This window comes from Myodes glareolus, chromosome 19 (genome assembly GCF_982192425.1).
Source record: "Myodes glareolus chromosome 19, mMyoGla1.1, whole genome shotgun sequence".
Classification (NCBI taxonomy): Eukaryota; Metazoa; Chordata; class Mammalia; order Rodentia; family Cricetidae; genus Myodes; species Myodes glareolus.
In genome coordinates, this window is record NC_142044.1 from 1,977,481 (window position 1) to 1,994,824 (window position 17,344).

Here is a 17,344-nt window from a genome sequence, read left to right on the forward strand (position 1 = left end):
TTTAATCCCAACACTTGGGAGGCAGAGGCAGGCGGATCTCTGTGAGTTCAGGGACAACCTGGTCTATAGAGTGAGTGCCAGGACAGCCAAAGATACACAGATAAACTGAGTCTCAAAAAAACCAAAGAATAAAAATAAAAGAAATAGAGTTGGAAAAAAAAACCATGTAAAGATAAAAACTACACAGAGAGTCTGGATACTGTGTGTTATTATGCTCTCTTTGAACTGATTGACAGCTGAGGAAGGAGCAACAGCTGCCTCCTGCAACTCTTTGTTTTCTTCCCAGTGTGGTCACTCTAAATCAAACTCCTTTTTCTGCTTTGCAGGATCACTCACCTATTAACTGGCCTCCAGAAACAAGTACTCCACCTTGAGAGGGTTGCCAGAGCCTAGGTCTGACCCTCACAGTTCTGGTTGAAATAGTTGGACACTGGTCATCTGTATGTATGTAGAAGTAGAACTGGATCATCTAATTCTGAGTGTAATATCTTAGAAAACTACCAGTTGTTTTACACAGTGTGAGCCATTTTACATTCAATGAATAAAGGATCCATTTCTCCATATATTCATTAGCACTCACTATTTTCATAGCATAACTGGGGTCACGAAAGAGAAAGTTACGGGTGGCAAGACACAAACTGCCCAAACTCAAGGTAAATGTCCCCATAAAGGCCTGTGTATCAACCTTATATCCCACTAAGCACTGATTTTCAAAATGTCAGAAAAAGGACAGCAAAGAAACAGTTTGAGTCTTTGATAAACGCCTCACTTAGGTAATGAATTAGTAGGTGCTATCAATAAATTTTTTTAAGAAATAAAATAAAATCACTTAAAAATGGCCCAGATGCTCTCCAGTATGAACTCTGAGCCCAATCACGAACCGAGTTCTCCTCCTCCTCCTCCAGCTGCCGCTGCTCCTCGTGCCGTTTGGCTTTGATCTCCATGGCCTCTGTGATCAGCTCTCTTAATATGGACACAGGCTTTGCATTCTTGATAAAAGGATGCTATAAAGGCAAAGTTAAATGGTATATATTCAGATTTTTCTCAATTATAGTCAACAAATATTAAAACATCTGTAACTGGTAACCAGTATCATAGGATTCAATAATTATTTTATTTATAACTAATATGTCAACTATGAAGATATTATTTTGTTTGCTTTAGAAAAAATACTTTTGAGTTCACTTGATTTTTAAAAAAATCTAAGCATATATACAAAAATATACTCCTATTAATAAAGTTAAATGACCTTAAAAGTGGGCATTAAGCAAATGGATGGACATAGAAAACGCTTTACTGAGTGAGGTAAGCCAGACCCAAAAAGAGGAACACGGTATGTATTCACTCATAAGTGGATTCTAACCATAATTAAAGGTCTTTGAGCCTATTATTCGTGATCCTAGAGAAGCTAAATAAGAAGACGATCCTGATGAAGATTATTTAGCTATCCGCCAGGAGGTAGGAAATAGTCAAGAGTCCCAGGTAACCTTGGGTGCATGGGGGGGGTGTGGGAGGGTTGTTGGAAGGGGAGAGGGTTAGAGAGAAGGGAGTAGGGGAGGAATGGAGAAAGCTCGGTTGACTGGGATGGGGGGAAGGGAGGAAGGATGAATATAGAATCAGGGAAGAATATATTTCAACTAAGGGAGTCATTTTAGGGTTTACAGGAAACTTGATTATATATGGGATCCCAGGTCCAAGGAGAGATCCCCAGATTGTTCTCTGGACAGAGGAGAGGGTCCCTGAACCGGCCTTGGCCCATAACCATACTGATGAATATTTTGCTTATCACCATAGATCCTTCATCTGGCGATGGATGGCGATAAAGACGGAGACCCACATTGGAGTACCGGACTGAGCCCCCCAAGGTCCAAATGAGGAGCAGAAGGACGAAGAAAATGACGAAGGACTGCGAGGGATGCTATCACCCACTGATACAAGGGGTCGGATCTAATGAGAGTTTACCAAGGGCAGTTGGACTGCGACTGAACGAGCACGTGATCCAACCAGATTCTCTGAATGTGGCCGGATTCTCTGAATGTGGCTGGCCCGGAGTCTTTCTGAGAAGCCATTGACAATGACACTGGGACTAGTTTCCTCTGCATATACTGGATTTTTGGGATCCAGTCTGTTTGGATACTCACCTTCCTGGACCTGGAGGGAGGGGGGAGGAACTTGAACTTCCCACAGGGCTGGAAACCCTGACTGCCCTTAGGGACAAAGAGGGAGGAGGAGGGGGGGGGAGTGGAAGGGTGTTGGGAAGAGGGGCATAAATGGAAACTTTTATAATTTAATAAAATTACTTTCAAAAAAAATGGGCATTAAGTAATAAAAATTTTTACATATTTAAAGCAGATTAATGATTATAGGTAAAAATAAACTTATTTTAGCACTGTCAAATAATTTAATTTAATTACTCCTAGTAACTGATGGCAAAAAAAAAAATGAAGTACCTTGTGACTTTTACATAACCCTGCTCTGTTGTCTTAGGTTAGTAAGTCACGTACAACGTAACTAACTCCCGCCTCGTGTTGGCTGCTGTCTCTTTCCTTACTTCCCTCACAGAGCTAAGAAGTGACTACGTTCTCTATTATTTTATAAGTTGTATACTTTGATAAACAAAAAAACATCCATCAGAACAGACTTGAACTCTTTTTAATTTTACTTTTTAATTACATTTGAAAATTGTGGCTGTGTGTGTATGTCTGTCTATCTGTACGTGCATATTGTGTCTGTGTGTGTGTGTGTGTACATGCGTGTGCGTCTGTGTCTGTCTGTGTCTATGGGGGTGTGTGTATGTCTATGGGTGTGTGTGAGTACACATGTGGAGGTCAGGAACAACTTGTGGAGTCAGCTCTCTCTTTCCTTCTATCATGTGGGTCCCAAGGATGGAAGTCAGGCCCGTCAACCCTGGCAGCAAGGGCCTGTATTAGCTAAGCCATCTCATCAGCCTTGAGCAGACCTAAACTCTTCTTCCAGGAGAAGAGCATGAGAGACAGCAGAAGGGAAACACATGGGATCAAAACACAATGTTCATAATTTATTAGCCAGTGTATATGATCAGAAGAAAACAACTTTGATTATTTTAATAAAGACTAATAAAACACAAAAATACATTCAGACAAAACAACCAGTGATGGAGAAATTAAAGACACTTGGAAAGGGCTTTAACATGGTAACAAATTACTTGAAAAAACTGTTGAATAAGAAAACACTATCGCTGGGTAATGGTGGTACATGCCTTTAATTCCAGCACTTGGGAGGCAGAGACAGGCAGATCTCTGAGTTTGAGCAGAGTGAGTACCAGGACAGGCTCCAAAGCTACATACCCTATCTTTAAAAAAAACCAAAAAAAAAAAACCCAGAAAAAAAAGAAAGAAAGAACTATCAAGAAAAAACAACAGTAAGACTCTTACCATCGTTTCACAATTAATTCTTTATCACAGTTAAATTCATCATCAGATAATATTATGCTCTATTGACAAATACACAAAAGTCTAATCATCCATGCAAGCAGCTCTATAGTCATCTGCACTAGCTGCTGACTGTACCCTACACTAGCTGCTGACTGTACCCTACACTAGCTGTTGACTGCACCCTGCACTAGCTGTTGACTGCACCCTGCATTAGCTGTTGACTGCACCCTGCATTAGCTGTTGACTGTATCCTATATGAGATGTTGACTGTATCCTACACTAGCTGTTGACTGTACCCTGCACTAGCTGTTGACTGCACCCTGCATTAGCTGTTGACTGTATCCTATATGAGATGTTGACTGTATCCTACACTAGCTGCTGACTGTATCCTGCACTAGCTGCCGACTGTATCCTGCACTAGCTGCTGACTGTATCCTATACTAGCTGTTGACTGACCCCTGCACTAGCTGTTGACTGTATCCTTCACTAGCTGCTCACCATATCCTACACTAGCTGTTGACTGTCCCCTGCACTAGCTGTTGACTGTATCCTGCACTAGCTGTTGACTGTCCCCTACACTAGCTGTTGACTGTCCCCTGTTCTAACTGTTGACTGTATTCTACACTAGCTGTTGACTACCCTGTTCTAACTGTTGACTGCATCCTGCATTAGCTGTTGACTGTATCCTTCACTAGCTGCTCACCGTATCCTACACTAGCTGCTGACTGTTTCCTGTACTAGCTGCTGACTGTCCCCTGTACTAGCTGTTGACTGCATCCTACACTAGCTGTTGACTGTATCCTACACTAGCTGCTGACTGTACCCTGTTATAACTGTTGACTGTATGCTACAATAGCTGTTGACTGTGTCCTACACTAGCTGTTGACTGTCCCCTGCACTAGCTGCTGATTGTCCCCTTCACTAGCTGTTGAGCAATCTCTAGAGCTCATGTCCCTTTTCTTCAGCTGGTTGGGATTGTGTGACTGTTTTTGTGATTGTGAATACCTGTGCTATGTACCACTTCTTGGGCATAGCAACCATACAGTACTTAACATGGACTTATCCTTCGACACCACAGGGTACCAGTGATGACTCAGCAACTACAAGAAAAAGGGGAGTGTGGGAAGAAGATAAGGACCACCCAGAATGGAGGAAAGGGGGCAAAAAAGAGAAGAGTTCATTGCCCTTTAGGAATTTACCACCTAAAGTTAGAAAGACAAATACATAATTTAAAATTAATTATGACATAGTAGTTACATTCATGATGGTTTAGTACAAGCTCCACATTAAAGAGATGCAGAAACAGAAGAACAAGCTGGGAATACGGCTCAATGGTCGACGGGAATAGTGGCAAACCCTGGGTCCTGGGTTCAGTTTCCACAGCAACCATCTACTCCATAAGACAAGATATTCACAGTATGAAGAATACAAAAAAGTTTTTTTAAAAAGCTGCAAAGATGAAGAAGTCCAAGCAGAGCTTAGTGGGAAGATCTGTGCAGTCAGCAGCACTGCTTCAGTGTTCTGTGGACTTTGAGTAGATTGACCGGCAACTGGAAGAAATTCATAAAGGATAAAAAGCCTGTATTTTACCTGAAAACAGCTTTAATAAACAAACAACAGAATAACATATAAGGAAATTTGATGCCATAATTTTGCAATGCAATTCAATAATATAATGCAGTAGTGAGATACAGGTAAGGATCACTGACAGCCTGGAGCATAAGATGCAGTTGCCAAACACAGAAGTAAAAAAATTCTGATGGAAAATGAGAAAGATTGGGTGGCAGCAAAATATTAGTCAAAGAAAAAGGATATAATAAAAGGAAGATTTAAACAACAGGGATGGTCAAACATTTCAGATTCTGGAGCCCTTTGGATTTCAGATGCTTTGACTAGGAATGTTCAACTTAAAGGTCGCATATATATCCAAATCGAAACAGTGAGATCTGAACACTAGTCCCTAGCATCTTATATGGGGAACATTCCATCCATGTAAACAGAGCTGTAAAAACAGAATCAATAGAATTATAGCCTTCAAAAAAGATATAAAAATCTCAGCCTGGACTATACTTGGTTATCACCTCCAGGAAAGAGAGGCAACACTTTAAGCCATACTTATATCTTACTTCCAAAGTACATCTTAACTGTGTGTCATTTACTATAAATTCACAATAGTGTTCTGCTCAGACCTAAATGTGTGGAACCTCAAGCATCTCCACCTGTCCAGCTCCACTTGTATTCCTGCTTTCTATATAACTGCTCCGCATGCAACCGTAACCAACAAAGAGGAACTGGCAGGCCAGGAATGGAGGTGCACCTGTAATCCCTGTAATCATGGCGGAATCATTAGTTCAAAGATAGCCTGAGTGTTACACAGAAAGTCACCATGTCCACACACACACACACACAGTAAAGAAGAAAAAGAAAATTAAAAAGAAAATGGGGAGAAACCAGCTAGAAAAGTTAAAGTAGTAGCTGAAGAACAATTATTATTATTTGAGTGAGTGTTCTCCACAGTCAGAGACGAAGTTTTGTCATACAGATTGGCACATTCTTAATAGATTTTTAGAAAAAAAATGCAGGAGTGTAACACTGAAATTGTAAAGCAACATTTAAACAAGTGCAGAAACACCAAGAGATTAAAGGAAAGCAGAGCAATGGCCGTGGATAAGGGATGGCATATGGTTGTGTGTCACTGTAAGTCAATAGAGCACATTCCCATTTACTTTTAAATTCTACAGACAAAAGTTCAAGAGTTCAATCGTTCAAGAACATGCGTCCTACATGAGATGATACGTTTATACTAAGCACATCTAACTCCTATTTCTGTGAGACTCATTCTTAAAGGACCTTGGGTTAAAGATAAACAATGGAACACTGAACAAATATGAAGTGTTACATATGATATGATCAAAAACACAGCACGAAGAAGGAGTAAAACAACATGCGTATTAATAAAGCATATAATATAAAAATATATTTTGCTAAATGCCTGAGATGCCACATGGCCTTTAAGTACGAGGAGAGAAGGAACAGAAGCCAACACCTAAACATGGGGTATAATACACTAGAAAACGTGCACTTGGGGAGGGCGGCATGGAACTAAACTAGATCCCTGCTACGGAAATGCCAAATAAATTCTAGATACAGTAAGGTATTAAGTACTTTTTAAAAATGGAAACATGAAAACACTACAGAATAATGTAAGGAGGATATTCAAATACTAATTTAATGCCTCCAAAAGACAAAAAGATGAAGTGAGTAGACATAATTTAAAATGTATGAATGAGATGTGGGCCATTTATATAAAGGAGTTTTTAAAAAAATCCTTAAGAGAATAAGATGAAAATACCAAATTCTAAAGGAAATGAAATTTTGCTATCTCCTAATGTGTCTAAATTTAAAAAATTAAACCAAAAGTGAATAAAGTTACCTAAGCTAACAGAACATAAATTACCATTAAATCAATCTAACATAATCTTATTTCTTTTTAAAACTTATCTATTTGAGAATTTCAAAAGTACTATATTTATATCATTTCCCCCCTTGTCCCTCTAATTCTCCCCATATTCCTGAATCATTTTCAATTTTATGGCCTCATTTTCTTTAATTATATTAACACACACACACACTTACATGTAAATACAACCTGCTAGTTCACTGAGTATTGTTCAGATACGTATATCTGTTTAATGCTGATCACTTAGGACTAGATAAAATACTGGCGTTCATCCCTGGAGAGCCATTAACTGCCTGCACCCACTGATCTGGGGTGAGGAGCTAAGAGATCCCCTCCACTTTGGCACAGCACAGGCAGCAACGATCACTCTCTGCAAAGCCTCTGCCCCTGTAAAAAGTGCTGTCTAAAGCCGCACAGCAGAAAACAGATAATTGAGTTAGAAAGAAGACTTCAGTCTGCAGCCTTTCTACTAGGAGCTCACATCACAGAGAACATGATGGCAAAATGGTGGGAATTTAGACTTCTGTCCCCTCAACTGTGCAGGTTTTCTCCTAAGACGACACCAGCAAAGACCAACTGCTAACATGAAGATTCATCTCCACAAAGTACTCTGTCCTCAACTGGAAAGTGTCAGTAAAGACCATGTGAATGCTGGGCTTAGATCCTTACCAGATGCTAATAAGCATCACACTCTCTCCCTGCTGGAGCAGGGTCACAGTGAAAGGCCTGCACCGTCACCGTTATTCTGCGAGGGTGAGGCCACAGTCAGTGTAGGCCACTGGAGCAATCTGAGCATGACCTGGTCCTCAGCAAAGACTAACAAGCCCTTCCAGCAACGGCAAAGGAGACCCCTCTGCCCCTGAAATAGTGAATGAGAATGCTTGCTGGAACATTGTATTTAAATGAGGACCCAGGTGGATCTCAGTAGTAAAATGCCAGCTAACGTTTAAGAAATGCTGAATTTGATCACAAGAACTGAGAATTAAAATAATTAATAATAATAACAACAACAACAACAACAACGACAATAATATAAAGCAGCATTGGTGGCAGAGACCTCTAATTCCAGTTCTTTGGGAAACAGATGCAGGAGGATCACAAGTTCAAGGCTGTCTGAGCTACAGAGTAAATTCAGGGCCCACATAAACAACTCAGTGAGCAACTAACAAGAAGCAAAAGGGTGAGAAGCATAACTCAGTGGTAGAGTATTTGTCTAGCCCCACCTTCAGTCTCTACCATGAAGTTAGGCAGATGTTAGACAGACAGACAGATTAGGTTACTGACAGATAGAAGTTAACTAGCTACCTAGTTAGATGGGGGGAGGCTGAATCTAGAGTCCAACAGCATTACTTTGGTGGTTTGAAAGAAAATGGCCCGCAAAGGGGTGGTACTATTAGGAGGTGTGGGCTTGTTGGAGGAAGTGTGTCACTGTGGGAGCAGGCTTTGCTGTTTCTTTAGCTAACTAGATCAATAGGTTGGTGAGCAAAATCAAGACAGAAAAGAACCCATGGTGTGACCAGTAAAAGAGGGGGTGATGGAGTACAGTAAAGGGGGTAAGGGGGTACAGTAAAGAGGGGGTGATGGAGTACAGTAAAGAGGGGGTGATGGGGTACAGTAAAGAGGGGGTGATGGGATACAGTAAAGAGGGGGTGATGGGGTACAGTAAAGAGGGGGTGATGGGATACAGTAAAGAGGGGGTGATGGGATACAGTAAAGAGGGGGTGATGGGGTACAGTAAAGAGGGGGTGATGGGGTACAGTAAAGAGGGGGTGATGGGGTACAGTAAAGAGGGGTGATGGGATACAGTAAAGAGGGGGTGATAGGGTACAGTAAAGGGTGTGATGGGGTACAGTAAAGAGGGGGTGATAGGAGTACAGTAAAGAGGGGTGATGGGGAGTACAGTAAAGGGGGTGATGGGATACAGTAAAGAGGGGCGGTGGGGAGTACAGCTAAGAGGTAGGGTGACAGCCTCTGGCCTTGGGGTTTGTCAGGCTGATACAGGATCTGATCCTGCGTCAAGAAATAAAAAAAAACAAGGTGAGGTTGAAAACATATTTGAAAAAGTTTTCATAATTTGGGAGAAGGGCTTAAAGTAACATGTTCTAGATGCCACACCAACCCCAACCCAAAAACTACTGGACAGGAAGGAGTAAACTATTCAAATGCCATCCCTCCTAAGAAACCGGAGCCCAGAGAGGGGTCTGCGGCCTCCCCCAACAGAAACACGTGGGGTCCCTAACTATGCATTTTCACATAACGCAACGAAATGAACTGCCAATCCATAATATTACTAAGAGAATTACCACAAACTTCTAAAAGTGTGTGTAAAGTACTTCTGTAAATAAGGGAAATGGTGGAAGGAACCTTGGGATATCAGGAAAACTAAGAACGGGAGAACAAAAATACAGTAAGTCAATAAATTCTTGTGTGTTTCCTCAATTATGTTTTACATTTAAAGCACATACCACAGGACTGATGTGGCTCTCAACTACAAAGAGGGCATATTTGAGGTGACTGCAGCACAATGGGGGTCACACAGGAAGGTAAAGGGTGTTCTCTGTCTCACTGGAACTGGCAAAAGCGAGTCACATGCACCATGCTCCAGCCAGGCCTGGGGGCTGACTCTGTTAGCGGGGGGGGGGGGGGGGGGAACCTCAGTTAATCTGCCATTCCTGGAGAAAGGCAGAAGGAATAAAGAGTGGGATTAGGCCTGGCAATGCAGCTTTAGTGGGTAAACCTTGAGTTTAAACCAGGAACCTACACAGTACAAGAGAGCCAGCCCCCACAAGTTGTATTCTGACCGCCACGGGTGTGCTGTGGCTTACATGTATGCCAACACCACATACAATAAATAAACCTAATTAAAATATTTTTTAAAGAATAGGGCTAGAACAAATGGAATCTATCTAGAATAATCACAGGCTTACTATGGTATCTTCAGTGAGTCATTTAATTCTACTGGGCTGTAATACTCTTCTCCACAAAAATAAGGAATTATTCTGACATAGTTTAAGTGTTTCCATCCTTCTTAACTTAAAAACAAAGCTTTTTCTTTTTTTACCCTAGAAGGGAACACTAGAAATAAATAAGTTTATCTTAAAAGAAAAGAAATCAGGGCCAGATACATTATTTTTACCATCAGATTTCATGGTGTTTTACTTTTTCTGCTTTCTTTTCAGATCTTCCCTTCCTATTGTTTCTTCTGTGTTGAATCATTCCCATGTTCATTGTGACAATGATATCAAGAAGCTCTTGATTTGCTTGCTTAACATTTTCGTGGAAAGTTAATACTCTTTCAAAATAAATGTTTTGATCAACTGCTTTTTCATTTTTATCATGGGAAAATAAACCTGACATGAAATTTACTGTTTCTCAATTTTTTAGTTTAAAAATATTTTATTATGTTTTTATTTAGTGTTGTGCGGGTTGGTCTTCTCTTCCCCCATGTGGTCTCAGGGCCCTCTTCCTTTCGTGTTTAACCCACACTTGTCTGTTGGGAGAGGAGCAGTGCATGGGTGGCAGCAGCACGGGGAGGAGGGAGAAGAAACTGGGTGATCTGTTCTCTCCTCCCGCCACGGCAGCCAGACTCACCAGCTAGTGTCTCACACGCTGAGAGCATCTCATTGACCCAAACCTGTCATCTTAATCATTAACTAATTAATTTTTAAAATGATACTTCAACATAACTCAAAACTCAAATAAATCTGCATCCCATTCCTGCCTCTTACCCTTGCAATGACCTGCCCAAGGGGACACTGAGTAACTAGTTTTCTTTATGGCACTGGGGTGTGTGTGTGTGTGTGTGTGTGTGTGTAATAACTCCTCTTGGTGGACCATATTCAAATATAATTTCATACATGGTTAATGTTTCATAATAAACTGTTAAAATGAAATTGCTGGAACAAAGAATATACAGATTTTTAAAAACAGATACTGCAATCCTGATTTCGATGAAGAGCAAGCCCTGTGTGATTTTCATAAGCACTACAGAGCTTCATGGGCCTTTAGTCAGGTTAGTTTATGCTTAGTCGTAGCCTAGGGACTGTTGTTTGAATTCTTTTATCATTAAACAGTAAGAAGCATCTGAAAATTATCAAATTTGTTAATGAGAGACACACTGTGAGGCACACTTATCAGTTGAGAGTTCTGAGGAAATTCTGTTGAGGGAAAAAAGTTCTAAAAACTCATTAATTACAAGTATTAAGTTATTTCATTTTGCTTTAAATTTTCTAAGATTTTTAAACAGCCTCTTGGTGTTCTGGATACAAAGTTTATTTATAGTAGGGATATTAAAACTTCACTTACGTAAACATCTTTTCAAGGCATTCAGGGACCTTGGATTTACATATATTACATATAAAATATATATATATATATATATATTACATATATTAGAGAGGAACAAAAAGTTCAGGGAGAAAGGATGAGTCAAGGAAAAGCCTGGGAAATAAAACCTATAGAGACAAGAACTCAAGAGAGGAGAGAATGGAAAAGGAAGAAGATGAACTGGGAACACGGGAGACAAAGAGAAATGCAGAAGAGTTGAAGACATGTGTCCCAACCCAGGTTTCAGATCTTCGAGGGTGGTCACGAGACTGCAGCCGTGACTGTCAGCATCCAGTAGCCGCCAGAAGTACCTCCGTGTCGGCACTGACCTGTAACAGCTGTGTGGCGGTGGCTCTCTGCTCAGGACTCTTCACTAAGCACTTTTTAACAAAATCGGTGAAGTCATCAGACCAAAGTTCAGGCTTCCTGAATGTTGGTGGTGGGTTTGTGGGAATCATAAAAATAGCCTAATGGAGATGAAACATGCAAAGGACACGGTAAGCACACAGGAAGACAACCGGAGAGGCAGCTTTCTATCTTGTCAGAGTCTAAATTTAAACAGTAAGGACAAGCACAGGAAGCCCCACAACGGCAATGGGAGCCCCATCACCTCTGCTAACGCAGTCGTTCCCACCAGACCCTTCCCCTGAGCTGCAGCTCACTGAGCGCACCGTTTATTTTATCTGTGATTTCTGAATCTATCTCCAAAGGAGGAGCATTTATAGCCCTTTTACCAAAGATATGTCTCCAAACCTTGCTACTGTGTGCCAGACTTACTTCCTAGTTCAGTTCTAAAGGGCCAGCAGTAATCTAATCTGCATCTCTTCAAATTACTTCAAATTACTTCAGCATAAACAAAATTACTATGACTTGAATACTGGATTGTCTAATTCTAAATGAAAAGGGTTTAAAATATAACACTTCAATTTATCAGAAACAGGCTAAGTGCTAAATATTTAATAGCTATGATAATGCATTCAGATAGTTCAAAATTGAAAAGCTATGAAAAAGTCTCCTTCTCTCAGTCTCTTAACCATTGCTTCCAAGTTCCATACTAGAAAACAAAACCAAGGAAACAAAAGAATAATATACGCAATAAATAATAACTTTCATTCCCACATGCTATAAAAAACACAAAGGGCAAATAGCAGTAACAAAAATTTTGTGAAATAAAATGAATTAGAGCAGGTAAAAATTACTCATATTTGATATGTAAATTTATATAATTATACAATTAACACCATAAATGAGATGACAAAATAAAAGGCCTTTAACAACCATAATATGTACATACAACATACAATCCTGAGCCTCTTACACAGAGAGACACTCACAAGCAGCACCCTAAAATTCTCACTTTCTAGGTCTAGGAAGTCTTTCACTTTCAGAATGCACCCCCACACCTTTCCCTCTGCTATAGATTGGTCTCTCTTGTCAGATGCAACTGTTATGTATATTAAACTATGGCTATTCTGCTTTATGCATAAAAAAGACAGAGGTAGTAATGCTAGAAATTATAACTTTTAGAAACTAAGAATTTTATTATTAAAAGAAATTTAAAATATTTATGACAAAACTCTGTCCACATATGAAGAAAAGATAACAGCTATAGAGTTACACGAAAACATGTTCTACTGTGTCAGTTTTAATGTATTCCTTGCATAAGACAGAGCTCCTACTGTGCACTGGATTTTTATTAATTGGCAAAAAGGTATATATAAGTATTTTGAAATCATTCACAGTAAAAGATATACAACAGGATATTTAGTCCGATTCTTTCATTTTACAGAATCATAACCTAAATTTAGAGAAGCGTTAAAATGAAATTTCAGATTTACAAACAAGGCTGTCATTTAAAACATCAGAAAAGTACCATGATGTTTCCAAGTTTCAACAGGCAAATATGATTATTAAATCTAAAAAAAAAAACCTAAGAAGATATAAAACATGACAAATGGTGATGCTACTGTCAGCAAACAGACCTGCCAAGTCTTTCCTCCAATTTCTCAGTGGAGAAGAAAGCACAGAAAGACTTAGGACTTCATAAGGCAGCGGCTGGCCATTAGCAAAACTGAAGCCCATCCAACCAAACATGAGAGAAAGAATACTGACACCAAGTCTTCTCAGCAAGCAGCACCAGGGAGACTGGCTATGCATACGTGAAAGAAACGAAGTTCACACTACAGTGAAATTCAAAATTATCAAGGACTTAGCCCCGAGAGCTAAAACCATAAAACTGTAAGAAGAAGACATATGAGGAAAGGGCCACGGCAATGACTTCTTGTATGGAACAAAAGTTCAGGCAATAAAAGAAAAAATAAGGAAGGTGGACTTCCTAGAAACTTAAGGCTTTGTGCGTCAAGGACACCATCACAAGAGCAAAAAGGCAACCAAGAGTACAGAATTACATAGAACAAATGAAAGCTAGAAGGCATAAAAGATCCCTACAACTCAATCCTCAAAAATATACACAACCCAATTTTAAAATAGGTAAAGGGCTAAATAAACATTGTTGCAAAGAAGAAACAAAAATGCTAGTAAGCACATGGAAGGCATTAGTCACTAATCATTAGGAAAAGCCAAATCCAATCACCAGGATGCAGTACGTCCAGCTCAAGGGACAGCTGCTGGAGAGAGGCGAGGGGAAGGAGAGAGGGCAGGTTCAACAGAACCGTGCCCTTGGAAATGGTAAAGCTGGGACTGCAGAAAAGGCTCAGAATCTAACACTTGCAGAGGACTCGTGTAAAATCCCCAGCTCCTACATGGAGGCTCCCAGATGATGGAGACTCTAGTCCTGGGACCTCCGTGGGCCCCAGACATGTACATGATGCACAGACATACAGGCAGGCAAATGCTTATAAAAAGAAAATAAATTAAATCAAAAAATAAAAAGGCCTATCCTTTAACAGATGTGAACATTCTTAGGTATTATATCACATTACACCTGGGATTATTCCTCAAAAACAGAATAGCCAATATTAATATTGCAAAGCCAAATAAGCGTACAAAATCAAATACTTTTAAGGTTGTTTTCTATTTAGTCAGCTGATGCTGTGGCTCAGAAGTTACAAACTGACAGGTCACTGGCCATGCAATAGCACTGGGCTTCTTTTGTTTTGTTCGCGTTTGTTTAGACAATGTCAAGCTTACCCATAAGGTAAGAATCTCTCGGCATTAGGCTGATTTAAACCAGGACGTCTACATCTTCCTCTTGGTAAGGCTTTTTCACTTGGTCACTCAACCATCTACTTTACCTAATGGTCCCTTTAAGTATGTGACTTTGTAAGATTTGATATTACAAATTCTAAAATACTATCTGGAACCCATAGAACTCACAATCAACTTGGAGAGAAAAATTAATGAACATACGAAACAAACACATGAGATCCTGTCTCTCAATAACTGGATTCATCTCTGATGACTCCATAGTGAATCTTTGAGATTAGACAAAACAAACAGTAGCTTCAGAAAGGACACTCAATCACCTGTTCGTGTTAGAGGGAAAATGGTAAATCTGAAACTCTTCTTGCAGAATGGTTCAAAGGCCTAAGCCCACAGAGCTGACCTCAGCCTCCAGATAGATACTAGATTGTCTAGATAAACGTTGCTCCATGCTGTTCTGTTACAAATTAGAGATAACAGCCCAGTGATTTATGTCCTTGAAGCCAATGCTCTCTTTTGAACTTTGAGCCAATAAGCTGCACCCTTATCATCAGATAATCTTAACATTTAAGGCTCACCTGGCAGTAGCTATTAGAAGCCCAAGGATAAAAAGCTTAACTCTAACTCTTATTTACCCAGTACTATCATAAAGGGAATATAAATGTCACATCATACTTACAAACAAGCACTAAGTAAGCATGAACACTGAGCATACAGTTCAAATAAATAAGTCTCTCAAAATGTCTCCAAGAAAACCACTATATCTTCCATTTCTGTCTTTAACTTTTTAGAAAACCAATAGCAGACTAATAGATTTTCTCAGTCTTTTCTGGGTTCGACCAACCTTGAGGATCCTCTTAAAGGTCTCTAGGGTTTGTATAAGTTGATGAGTCATAAGCCCTTGCTATAGAAAGTGTTGATAATCGGTGGCAAACCTTAGACATCCCTGCCACCAACCAAATAGCAGACACACATTAGAGCCATATAATTTATCTTATCTCTAACACCATTTGATTGAAGAATGTTAGGACAATAAATTATATGATTATCCTGTGCTTGTTTCTACACAATATATTGCTTAACTACATTCTGAACCTATCATTAGGGGGGTATTTTTTGCTTTGTTTTTAATTTCCCTGATCACAAGTATTCTGAAGAAGTAAAAAAATAAATGTGCTTCATTTCTTCTACCCCAGTAGAGCTCGGACTTGTAGAAAAGGCTTCACTAAGAAGCTGTCCTGCGTGGACTTACAATCTCCGCATAAGGAGTCAACACCACATCTGAGCAAAGGCAGCTCATCCATGGATGTACAGGAGCAGCCAGGCCAACAGAGACTTGCGGATACAAGAGCAAGAGCTGGGAGGAGAGGGGAGAACTACAAGGAACAGAAAAGCTGTGTGCAAGACTCAACAGCACACAGGTAATGAACAAACAATAAATGAAGCTAAAACTGGACCTCGGCGGGAAATACAGGCCTCCTAACTGCAATCAGTGTTTCCTTTTCTTACAAGTGAGACGGTTGGAGCTAGATCTTTGTGTACAAAAGATGTTGACAGTCCAGGTATAAAGTTCTAGCCATGCAAACATTAATGTGCTAGTTCGAAAGAAAATGCAAACGCAAGTGTGGAAAGAGAAGAAGCAAACCTCACTCCCACTCAGCAGCTCCTACAGTGCACGCTGAGGGCAGACAAAGCTCCAGAGCCAGCCAGGGGCACCTGGCCTTGCTAAGGCTGACACTGGCCGGGCACTTCTCCCAGGGTTTGGCTTGGGGCTGTTCCTCAGACGAAGCTCAAGTGAGGAAAGCCTTCTGGTCCTTTCCACAAACTAACCGCTCTCATATGGTACCATTAGTCCTGTAGCCTCTAGTATCTACTCTGAAGTCATGCTACTTTAGGTCTAATTTCTAAATTATAGAAAACACCAGAAACGCAGGAAAACCTGGAAGCAAATGCTTTTACTTTAAGGCAAATCCAAGTTGTGTGCAAACAAGACAGATGGAAAGATTCACCAACTGTCACATGATGTGACCAGAAGATCAGAGAGACAAATGGGTCCTCGTCACTAGTAGCCTCGGCATCACCTGACAAGTTTCTAGGACAAGTTCAAAACTATGAAGTACTACAGACAGATCAGAAAGCTTTCATTTCACCAGACGGGAACAACACAGTCGGTCCACAGTGAAGCTGAACCCACACCTACCATCAGGCTTCCCTTTTCCATCGTGGGTCACAGGGCAAACAATGCGGCCTGGGCGCTGGGAGTCTCAGCCCTCCTAGACTAACGGTCCCACTGCTCCATCGCTCCCCAGGCCCCGAGCAAGAGTTATCTCCTGTATGCACCAGCCTAGTGCAGTCCACCACCACAAGGGCAGCCCTTGGGAAGTGAGCAGATTCCACAACATGCAGGCTGAGATCTTAGTATGAAGAACATGATCCAGAGGGGAAAGTTACAGGCTCCCGTGGAAGGGTGTAGAGTGGTCATGGGCCTTCCACAGCAGAGCACCTGGGCAAAGACTCCAGGAACCAGACTTATCACCTAGGAACAGAAGCTCCACTTTCAAAGTTATCATTTGGCATAAAATCATCCTGTCAAATTAAAAAAAAAAAGCGTCACAGCTTAACACCAAAGTACAGAGCCTGAGTATTATAGAAGGTACACTAGTAAATGAAGTTAGCAAAACAGCAAATATGAAAACATTGAACCAACTGTAAACAAGCCATCACTCAACCTCTGGCCGTATTTGGTAGAAGCTGTAGGATTTACGAAGGTGCTTTCAAAGGCCTGTGGCCCCACACTGACCAATGAGCTGCACTGAAACTGAGCGTGCGAGGGTCAGACCAGATCCTGGGACTGAATTGAAGAAAACAGCAACTAGTTCTGAGGCACACGACTGCCATAAATAAATGAGGCCTTGGTCCAAGAGCAATATAACACATAAATAAAATTTAGCAAAACACTATTAACAGAAAGTCAATGTAAATT

At 40.5% G+C, this 17,344-nt stretch overlaps 1 protein-coding gene across 4 annotated transcripts in view; it reads right to left on the reverse strand.

The window, feature by feature from the left end:
• Positions 1–17,344, reverse strand: part of Stk3 (serine/threonine kinase 3) — a 224,827-nt gene that overhangs the window by 86,046 nt on the left and 121,437 nt on the right. For 2 of the 4 annotated variants that reach the window (XM_085679122.2, XM_085679125.2), the window contains exons 7-8: positions 11,529–11,666; positions 882–1,004 (exon numbers count right to left, since the gene is read on the reverse strand). In XM_085679122.2, the coding sequence (XP_085535248.1) occupies positions 882–1,004; positions 11,529–11,666 (261 nt within the window). The remainder of the gene's footprint in view (positions 1–881; positions 1,005–11,528; positions 11,667–17,344) is intronic. The other 2 variants (XM_085679124.2, XM_085679123.2) reach the window with 2 other exon arrangements.